This window comes from Gekko japonicus, unplaced genomic scaffold (assembly GCF_001447785.1).
Source record: "Gekko japonicus isolate JY-2015 unplaced genomic scaffold, Gekko_japonicus_V1.1 scaffold3703, whole genome shotgun sequence".
Taxonomy (NCBI): Eukaryota; Metazoa; Chordata; class Lepidosauria; order Squamata; family Gekkonidae; genus Gekko; species Gekko japonicus.
In genome coordinates, this window is record NW_015174361.1 from 8135 (window position 1) to 19617 (window position 11483).

Here is an 11483-nt window from a genome sequence, read left to right on the forward strand (position 1 = left end):
AGTGGAATTTGTTCCCAAATGCATGTGGCTTAGGCCTTGGTGGTCTTAGTTGCGTTCTGCATATCAGGGGAGGGATCTGTTTGTCCACAACTGTTTCTTTACACATACACCTTCGTGCCAGAGCTATTGCCTAGATCTGTTTATACTCACTCGCCTTGGAGCATCAGACCGTCAGTATCACTGTTGCTTACAGCAATCTGAAAAGAAGTATCCCCAGGAGGATATGCATACATTGGGGAGGACAGAGAGAACATTAATCATGCTGTTCTTCTGAGCCAAGAGACTGGCCGTGTTGCAAATTTCAAGAAGTATCTTGCACAGTGAAGAAAACAACCTGCTAACCAAACATCCTGTGTTGGAAAGAGGAAACACTTGTACTAATGCATTCTAATGAGGTAGAGCACGAAGCAGGAAAGAATGTCAAGTGTTTCCCCAAAGGTTCAATGTCCTGGCAGCAATCTTCTGGCTTCAGTTTCCAGCCAACTTTGAAAAGGAGTGTTGCGGTTACTTTTTAATGCTCTAAGGACCCTACTCTCCTAAATGGAACCTCCTGCCCCCCTGCGGGGGGTGTGTGTCTCAGCAGTCCTTTCTTATCTACTTTCCCTAAGCCCAGTTTAATACAAAACAATTTCTTGCACAGCATGAAAGGTATTCTTAAAGTAATTTTTGCTTTCTGAAATAGAGTCAGAATTTTGCCGAAGGAGGACCTCAGTGCTTTTCACAGTTAAGCAGAGTCTAGCACAGGTCCTGATGGAGTCGGGAGGGCAAATCCTAGCAGGGTTCAGCACTCCAACCACTCTCCAGCAGATGGCAGAAGAGATCCATGCACTGGAAAGAGCAGACTTAAACCTAAGTAATAAGACTTGGTTGGTTTCCTAGTTCTGCAGGTCATTTGGCATAAGGTAGGTTTGGTTAAGGAGGGTGCGGTCACACTGTCCCTTTGATCGGGATTCGCCGCTGTTTCCTCCCGCATTTAAAGTTTCTGTTTACATGCGCCAATCCGCCTCCCGCACCAAAGCAGGCTCACTCTCGCATTACTCTCGCAATACTCACGGGTTTTCCTGACCCCGGGAAAATCAAGTACTTTCCTGGCTCTCCCGCTTTGAATGCACGATTTCGCCTATATGGACAGCCCTCTTTCGCAATGATTGAGAAAGGTTTGCGAATAGGGCCGTCTGACCACTCTCTGGGTTGGCTTTAAAAAAAAAAAAGCTTCCGGTTTTAGCGCATGGGCATACATGCGCTTAAGAAATTTCTTTATAAAAAAAAAAAAAAGGCAGTGCTTACAGCATCCTGGTGGAGGCAGGAACGAGATGTGGGGGCTCCGGAAGCCTGGATGGGGGTGGCAAGCAGGTGGTGGAGATGGCGCCCGAGCAGCACGTTAAAGTGTCCGTGCCGCGCGCCTTCCTGCTGGCCCAGAAGCGCCGGGAGAAGGCTTGCCAGGCCGGCGGCGACTGGGCCGATGGCAAGGATGGCCCCGTGGCCACCCAGGAGCAGCTGCTGCCGTCACCGGATGGCGACGAGGGTGAGGGGGGCAACGAGCAGCCGGTAAGAGGGATGGCTCTTGAGGGGTGGTGTAGACATGCAAAACCGGAACAAAATATTCCCGTTTAAATTAAAGCGGGAACAAGGCGCATTTACTGTGCCGTGTGACCCGAGCCTTAGTGTCACTGCTCTCGGGCAAAATTATTTGTTTACTGAGGACATCTGAATCCTACCTCTCCCCAAAAATCTTACCTGATATAAAATGAGGTATCATAAGGTTCTGGGCGGCAGTGTTCCCTCTAAGCTGAGTTAGTATGAGCTAGTTCACAGTTTTTTAGCTTCCAGCTCACACATTTTTGTTTTAGCTCAGGAAGGATGACTCCAGAGCAAACTAATTTATGCACTAGCCAAATTGCTCGTTCACAACTTTAATGCCAGTAGCTCACAAAACAGAATTTTTGCTCACAAGACTCCACAGCTTAGAGGGAACATTGCTGGGCTGTGTCATTTCTCTCTCTCTCCCACAGAGCTAAAGTAACATTTATTTATAGTGCACCTTTCTCAATGAGACTCAGGACATATTACACAATATAAAATGATGCAGTCAATATCGTTCTGCAGGGCCTGCGAAACAGAGCTGCCCCACCAGGCCTTTGGCTGAGACGGCAGGCGTCCATCTCAGTTGGCCTCCCTGCTTCAGTTTCCCAACCTGCTGAAAGGGCCCATCTGATTCCACCTTGTGGCCCTAAAAGACTTATATTGCTGCTACCAATTTTATTTATTGTTTTTATTATTTTAATGTGATCTTATTGTAATGAGTCTTTGACTCAGTTAGTTGTGATCTGCCCTGAGCCCGTTTGGGGAGGGCGGAATAAAAATCTCAAATAAAATAAATAAATAAAATAGGATGAGACATCTAATAAGCAATTTAATATGACTAGGATTACAGAAATCTGAAACAAAGCAAAAATTATTAGACATTGTATGTTAAAACAGTGCAGAAAAACAGTACTACATCAGTACAAGATAATGCACTGAGAGCAAGATAATACATACAGCAAACAAATCATACGGACTGGGCCCAGAAGTCTAGTCCACAATGCTGTTCCCATTATTAACAGCACCTTCCTCAACCATTCTGTTACAATACAGCCCTAGGATCTTTGGCAAAATGTATGGGGTGCTACTCTAGTTTAGTCTCATAGGAACCTTGTGAGGCAGGCTAAGAGATAGTGAGAGGCCTTAAGTCCCGAACGAGGTTTCCTGGAACAGGATTTGAGTTAAGTATGCAACTCAACAATGTGGTAAATAACAAATCAATCAGCTTTATTAAGAATGAGAACATCCGAAGATCACACAGGACACAAACAGTGGAGCACAGCTCCTTTTTAAACCATCCCGGGCTGGTGTAGCCACGCCCTCACACAGTTAAGGTCCAATCACTGTTCAGAGATAACATCCAATCATTACTGTTCCCTCCAGCCCAGTTCTCTTACATTTGATTGGTTACAATAATGCTTCAGCCAATGGTATTGTTACAGATTAGAATCCTGGCTGAGGTTTCAAGCTTAACATTAGATTTCAATGGTGAAGACGCAACAATTTGAGCCCAGATCTCTGCAGGCAGGACTCCAGCACGCTCTCTGCCCGCTAAGGTGGGCTGGCCCTAGCCGTGGGAATTCGATGGGCGATGCAGAGCAACACAACCAACAGCGGGGGCCACGATGTTTGCAAAAAAACTGTAATACTCTTTGCGCATGAGGACGCGGGGCGGACTCACCGGAGGTTTATGCTGAAATAAAAAGTTAGTTCTTAACAGGTGGCAAGACTGCTATTTTGACTGCAAAGCACAGCAAAATCAACTTGTGAGCTTAGACTGGAGTGACTCTGTGTAGGGCTGCTGTGACAGGGCTTTCCCTTTGGAATTACTTCCTCTCAACAATTTTCTATATATATATATTGTTGTGTATGTAATATAATATATTGAGCTTAAGTCTGAGAAGGTGTTGTAAACCGACCTATCAGAACAAAGGAAGTTCTGGAGGGAAACAAAGTGATTGGTCTTTATGTACAGTTTATGATTGGTTACTATCTGACATGTGGGCGTGGCTTAAGGAGCCTGTTGCTCCATAGTTTGTCTCATTCTGGTTCTTCTGACTTTGTGTTCAATAAAGCTGTTACCACTGTTCACCTGCTGCCTGGAGTCTCCTATCTAACATATATATACACATACATATACACACACATTTAAAAAATAAGGACATACAATCAGTCTCAAAACAGACTCTTCATAAGCTTACCCAGCCCCCCAATATCATCCATTCCATTTTTAACATGAATTTACAATTCAGACTAATAAAATGCATTACGAAGTACATGCTGCGCCTGCGTCACACTAGATCTTCACCTAGGGAACCAAAAAGAACGCAAGTTGAATGTCTGGTAAAATCTTGGAACCTAAGCAGGGCTGGCCCTGGCTACTATTTGGATGGGAGACCTACAAGGAATACCAGGGTCGTGACACAGAACCAGTCCCTGACGAACCAGCTCTGAACGTCTCTTGCCCTTGAAAACCCTACGGGATGGCCATAAGTGACTCAACGGCACTTTCTACCACCGAACTTGGAAAAGACGCTATCATTGGAGAACGACCTTGCTAGCTCCTTCCGGCTTCCATTGGAGTGGCAATACTCTTGCATGGAGGGTTACGACTGTTGGACAGGAAGTGCCCAAGCAGGACCGTGCTTCTATAGGACAGACTCGTCTTTTCTTTTAACCCCTATGGCCGTTCGCTTTTCCGTCTCCGTCCCGTCTCTGCGTACCGCTGCGCCTGTGCAGAAGAGGCGGAAGGGGGACTGTAAGAAAGCAATAGGTGTGGAGTGCGCAGGCGCCTGGGTCACGCTCATCTGTCTGGAGTGCGCAAGCGCCGACCGGGGAGTCCCGTCGAGGCTACTTCGGGGATGGCGGCCGCGGGCGGCCCTGAGGCGACGGCGGACTCTGAGGGGATAAACGCCGCCGCCGCCGCCGCCGCCGCCCCTGCTGTCTCCGCCGCCGCCTCGCCCCCGGCTCCCGTGGTGGTGCAGCGGGAGCCGGTGTACAACTGGCAGGCCACGAAGCGATCGCTGCGGGAGCGCTTCGCCTTCCTTTTCGCCAACGAGCTCCTCAGCGACGTGCGCTTCGTGGTGGGCAAAGGCGGGCCCCGGGCCGGTGGGGGCGGCGGCGGCGGTGGCCCCGGGCCCGGCCAGCAGCGCATCCCCGCGCACCGCTTCGTCCTGGCCGCCGGCAGCGCCGTCTTCGACGCCATGTTCAACGGCGGGATGGCCACCACCTCAGCCGAGATCGAGCTGCCGGACGTGGAGCCCGCCGCCTTCCTGGCCCTGCTCAGGTCGGTCTGTGGCGGCAGCAGCAGCAGGAGGAGGACAGGGGACCGGGGAGGCAGTGTCCCTGGTCACACGTGGCGGTGAACGCGCGTCCAGCCGTATGTAAGAAAGGGGCGACGCGCGTTCACTTCACAAAGGAGACCAGGGCCTGGGGTAATGTGGCGTTTAAGTTACATGTTGAGCCGAACCTGAGAGTTGCTTTATGCTTATATAAAGAAAAGTCAAGGGTATGTTGTTGCGCATGGATTGTTAGGGTGATGGCTGTAAACAGTGAACCAGGGTTGGTATGGGGGGCGGGGTCGAGCTAGAGTGTGAGAAAACAGGAGTTTTGTGGTTTCTTAGACTGACGGTGGTTTCTATTCCAGAACCAGAAATCCGGGGGGGGGGGGCTGGGGGGGGCTGTGGGGGTGGCAGCGTCTCTGCTTGGCATGCCGAAGGTCCCAGGTTCAGTCTCCAGCGTTCTCCAGTGAAAAGGGCCTCCAGCTGAGACCCTGGAGAGCTGCTGACCATCTCACTAGACAGTGCTGGCTCTCGTAGACCAAGGGTTTGGTTCAGTAGAAGGCAGCTTCATGTGTTCAGTATCTTTTAATAAGGCCAACCACCCTAATTTTAAAAAAGCTATTACATAGTTGCTTTCTTGTTCAGGATTTTGTGTGGTCAGTGTAGCTGTCTGCAACCTTTTCCCTTCCAGTAGTGTTTTATTCCAGTCTTAAGTTTTCATTCACTTCATCAGATCTATTGAAGCATAAATCCATTAAGTAAATACCATTTATACTAAGAGCTGCAGACAATGGGGGAAAAGATGGCAATATTACAGATTTTGCTGGAATAAAGTTAATTGGTTTTGGGAAATGCTGCTGGATTTCTGTTTTATTTTGTTGCTACAACGTAACACAACTGCTGTTCTGGAGTTATTCCTGTGCCTCTTCCAGCATATGCTTTTATAGACCAGAGCCTGCTTTTCCAGCTCTGAGAAATAAATTGTGGGCTACGTAACAAGATTTTAGCTTTTGTGGACTGGGGTTCAGTTCTTCAAGTGCAATGTAGTGGGTCATGACTAGGCACAGTAATGATCCCCTCACTGCATCTCAAGAAATGGGCCCTAGTCTGTGAAATCTTATGTAGGAATAACACAGTGTTAATCTTCAAGGTATGGCACAACTCCTATTTTCTGTGCAAGGATAAAACTAGTATGTCAGCCTTGTCCCTGCTGTGCTAGTTTTCTCCTTGCATGAACATGCATTTTTATAAAAGGCCATGGATCAGGTTAAAAAAAAAAAAGAATTTCCTTAACATGCAATTTAAGTTGCAGTTTAAAATGTCCTCTGAGGATTTCAGAGAAGTCACCATATAAGTTTGTTATAGCAAAAATTAACAGGGGATATAGTGGCATTTTAAAGACTGGCAGAATTTTATACCTAGAGCCCATTTACTTCAGATGTTATAATCCTGGCTTTGCATTCATTCTTGGTTAGAGGTTGCGGGGGTTGGGGGGACCATATCCGTGACATGAACTGAGGCTTAAGATGGTCACAGTAAGCTAATGGTTCTAACAAAACTGGGGATTCCGCACTAATGACAGGAATTAACTGTTTTAACCTTACTTATTCCTGATTAAATTTGAGTTTTACATACATAGGAAGCTAGCACAGCAGGGAGGAGAGTTCTACTCCCTTGCCTTTGCTTGCAGTACTGGTTTTCTATTTGTAAGAGTTTTTTTACATGGGGTGCATTCCTAAATGTTATTCTACCACCTTAGGTTTTTGCCTCTGCATTTGTGAACCAGACCTTCACCTCACCTACTTCACAGGGTCCTTGGGAGAGTGATCTTTCCCCTGGTGAATGTATAATGCTTTTGGGGGGGGGGACTGGAGGAGGGCAAAGTGCAAATAGTAACATAGCAGCAATCAGCATATGTACTTGTTTATCTGCTTTCCATATAACAGTTTGACATTATTCATTTACATTATTTTTAGTCTGCCTTTTTCACTGAGACTCAGGGTGGATTACACAATGTAAATCAATGCAGTCAATAGAAAACATAGGCAATGTAATAGCACTGGGAACTGCAGAAGTTTGAAACAGCTGTCATCTGGACAAAGCATAAGCGTTAAACATGTAAAACAATGCAGAATATGGTTTTAATCAGTAGAAATACAGTGCATTTTCTTTTGCCAGTTGGTTCCTTTATAAGAATGCCATCCTAATCAAACCTGGTAACAACTGAGGTAACCATTTCATAGCAATTGAGATTTCAAATTAACAGTTGAACTTGAAGTGGCTGACATAAATCAAGAGATGCAGGTGTCTGCCCTCATGTTTTGTAAACTAAAACCAAGCGGAATGGAGAGGAAAAGATAAGAGTAAGCAAATCAGTTTGAAAGTGTCAGCATTTATATTCAGTTGGCCTCTAGCTGGTCAGCCCTTGCTGGTGGTGTGCCTGAGAGGGGTGTGTGTGTGTAACCTCCTGATGATCCTCAGAAATCTGGCTGGTGGCAGAAACCAGAATGTCCTTACTAGGCAACTGGCATTGGAGCAGCATTTCCTGGGGGGTGGGGAGACCCTGCTCCTTTTTAACTGTTTGTTTCGTGCCAGTCTCTGTGGCCAAGCTGTTCTTCCTGGGAAAAGCAGGGTGCAGCCTTCTAGTCAACAAATAGTACATGTGCATTGTTCTGGTGTTCCTTAAGATAACACTGTAGAGTAGCTCAGTATTAATTGTGGAGAGAGTGATGGCTCAATGAGGCTGGCTTTCCTAAGGCCATACAGTGCATAATCTGCATGACTGAGTGGAGACTGAAATGGGGGATTTCCTGGCTTGTGCTTTCAACAGCTGGGCTACACCAACTCCTGAGAAAGTGCAAACACTTATGTGCAGACTCTTGTAGTCTTGTTTTTGAGAGAGAGTGAGTTGTCCAGATGGCAGCACCCTGTAGTAAATTGCAGTCTTCAAGTCATTTGTTTTTTTAATTGACTTATGTTTGGGAGAATGTAATCTTAGAACTCAAGGCAGTGGTTCTCAGGCTCTGAGTCAGGACCCAAAAGTAGGTTGCCGCTCTCTCGCAGGCTGGGGTTGGGAACAGGGTGGTTCTGAGAGGCTGGATGGCAAATTTAGGTATGCTTCTGCATAAGGTGTGAAATGGCCATGGAGTACATCTGTTGCTCAGAAATGCTATATATTTATGAACACTAAGCATGAAAAACAGAACGTAAAGTTGTTTGGTGTTAACAGATGTGATATTCTTGCATTTTATATTGGGGGAGTAGCGCGGAGTTCTTTTGCAAGTGGATCATAAACAGTACAGTAAGCTTTGACAGGGTCCCACTTCAAAATGTTTGATAACATTGGGTTAAGGAGCATCTACGATGACTTGAATCTATACATTTTTGCTTTAAATGGACTGTGACTCTTGTTAGAAGCTTTGCAGCTGTGTACTGTCCACATTTCCCCTTCTTGCCATTAGTAGGTCTGTGCATCATATGTTGCTGTGGTAGCCTTAAGCAGTTGCCTCCTCATGGAGATAAATCAAGATGGGTAGCTGTTGGATCCCCAAGCATCGAGAATAAATCCACATTTTGAAGAAAAGCAAAATTTATTTCAAAGCTTTGGAAAGACACTCAAACACGTTCTTTGTTAGAACTGACTACAAACGGTTAGGGCAAACAAGATAAAGGGATTTGAACCAGGTACAGGACCAATGGGTCACTTTCCCGCTGGCGGGTGAAAGGAAACGGTTGCGCGCTCATTCCCTGAGAACCAAGCTATCTCCAGACATAATACAGGTGCAGTTCCCAGGCTCTAAAAGCAACAAGCTGGCAGTAAAGCATACTCCCCCAATACATCCTCCAGTTGTTTGGCTTAGGCATTACAGCAGAGTAAAATACAGGCGTACAGGCAGGGGGGGGTGAGCAACTGTACAGAGATACAACCAACACAGAACACCATGGCAGCTTGCTGACACCTCTCAGATGAGTTAAGAGGAAGCTACAGAATGCAGCTATTAATCTTCTGCTTGCTTTTCATAACCCGTTGTCCCAAATTCCTTTCTCTGTTGCCATAGCCTTTTCCCAACTTTCCTGTCTGATACATGAAAGAATTATAACTAGGAGCAATGCTTCTGAAGGAGGCTTGCTGTGCAGTAGAGTGAACATCATATATCAGTGATATTCAGTGGCTTTGAAGTCACATGTGACTCCTCTGAGCACTTTCCCCCAATGTGGCACTTGCCTCATGCTTCAGAAAAGTGAACAAGACCTAGTGAAGCTTGTGATTGGAAAGTGGTTTTCACTTTGAAACAGTGATGGGAAAAACAGGTAAGCTGTGAGCCTTCCTAAAGTGCTGGGCTCATGCCAGAGATGGAAGTAAATGTGGCTTGTTGGTGATTGTGAATATGGCTCTTCATGAGCCAGGGGCTGAGTTTTACTATCTTATATTCTTCAGGTATTAAAGTAATCCTGCTGGGTGACCTTGGGCCAGTTGCACATACTCAGCTTAACCATGGGGAGACGGGCTGTGGTTCAGTGGTGGAGCATCTGCTTTGCCAAAAGCCTGCATCTCCATTTTAAAACGAATCAGGTAGTAGATAACATGAAAGATCTCTGTCTGAGACTCTGGAAAAGAAACCAAAAAAGTTGATCACAAAGGTTGTGTGTGTGTGTGTGTGTGTGTATGTTCTTTAAAAATGTATGTATATATATATATATATGTATATATGTGTGTGTATATATGTGTATATATATGTGTGTGTGTGTGTGTGTGTATATGTTCTTAAAAACAGTGATACAGAAACTTTAAAAAAACTAACAGAATTCATACATTAATATATCTCAGAGTGGCCAGATCTTTGGATGCTTAAATCCAGAGACGAAGTCATGAACAGACAAAATGGATCTTAATGCAAACCTGAGAAAAGCTCTAAGATAAAATTGAAGAGGATGATTGGTGGGTGGGAAGGAGAGAAGGACGTAGAAAAAGGTGAAGATAGGGGCTGCCAGGAGGAGGAGAAAGATGGAATAGTTTTAGGGTTGCCAAGCTCCAAGTAGGGCCTGGAGATCTTCCAGAATTATGACTCATCTCTAGACTACAGAGATCAGTTCCCTTGGAGAAGGATGACTGCTTTGGTGGGTTGAGCTGTGGCATTATATGGTGCTGAAGTCCTTCCTCTCCCCAAACCCTGACTTCTTCATGCTCCGTTCCTAAATCTCCACGAATTTCCAAGCCTAGAAATGGCAACTTGATATACTGTGGGAAAGGGGGGATACAGAGGACAAGGTTCAGTAGTGGGTGGGTGGGGAGGAGAGAAGGGGGCAGGAAAAGGGGAGTGGTTATGGGGGCTTTCTGGGAAGAGAAATAGGAAATAATGGGGGAGTGGAAAATGAGATGCCCCCATAAGTTCTTGTGAGTCTGCCACTTGTGTAAGGTAAAGGTAAAGGTTTCCCTTGCTTGAAAGCCAGTCAAATCTGAATCTAGGGTTGCAGTGCTCATTTCCGTTTCCAAGCCGAAGAGCCAACGCTGTCACCAAATGTGTTTTCATCAGTAGTCTGTTAACAAATTTACAAATGATGTACTCCACACAGACAAAAAGAGAAATAGAGATTTTGTAGTGATGAACGTCTTCAAAGCAATACCCACAAAATTAAAGTACAGTTTCAAAGCTGCTGGTAAGCTATAGCTTTCACATAAAACCAAGTGAGTCTAAATTTCTTGTACAGATCCATTTTAAATGATGATGGTAAACATGAAAGTACTGATCTACTATCACTTGGTTAAAAGGACATCTCCAAAATTGGCAAGAGGTTAAAAAGCCAGTTGCTCAAAGATAGCTTTAACCCCTCCCCCCCATAAATTGTACAAGATTGTCATGCAGAATGTATTCTGGACAAAGCATTTTGTCCTTTGTTTTACTCTAACACAATTAGTATTTTTAAATATAAGTTTATTGATGTTTCATGAATGCTACTGGTTTATTAAAAGTTTTGGTATCATTGCTTTTTCCTCAACATTTTGGAAGCTTTTTCAGTTTCAGTGGGTTGTGGGTAGTAGTGTGCATTTGGTATAAATCGAACCGAATAAATACCGTTATTGGTATTTTTCGGGTATTTATTCAGCTGAATGCAGATTAGACAATCTGATTCGGGTACTGATATAGCTGGCCCAAGTAAAAGCTGTTATTATTCGGCTTTTATTTGGGCCAGCTATATCGTCAAGTCATGCTGCTGTGGCTGTGGCAGCTTGGCTTAGGTGGCACGCCTCTGCAACTGAAGGTATTTTTAAATGACTTCACTCCTGGAGTCACACTGTCTCGGCAGCAATTTCCGCAACTAAAGGAAAAAGGCATTTAACTTCCTTTCACTCATGGAGGCATGCCACAGTGGTGGCACAAGTCCATGAGTGAAGACATCCCTTCACTCCCAGAGTCGCGATGCCTCAGTGGCACACCTCCATTAGTAAAAGGAAAAGGCATTTAACTTCCCTTCACTCATGGAGGCATGCCACTTTGGCGGTGCGACTCCATGAGTGAAGGAAGAAGGCATTTAACTTCCCTTAACTCATGGAAGTGTCCGGGGGACACTTTCTTTGGGGGGGGCGTAATTCCTCCGTTCTGTCCATTTCCTCCGTTC

The 11483-nt window shown here is 45.4% G+C and overlaps 1 protein-coding gene across 1 annotated transcript in view; it reads left to right on the forward strand.

Moving 5' to 3' along the window:
• Window positions 1-4390: 4390 nt before the first annotated feature.
• Window positions 4391-11483, forward strand: part of BTBD1 (BTB (POZ) domain containing 1) — a 23035-nt gene continuing 15942 nt past the window's right edge. The window contains exon 1 of the mRNA XM_015424336.1: window positions 4391-4870. Within this exon, the coding sequence (XP_015279822.1) occupies window positions 4446-4870 (425 nt within the window). The 5' untranslated portion in view covers window positions 4391-4445. The remainder of the gene's footprint in view (window positions 4871-11483) is intronic.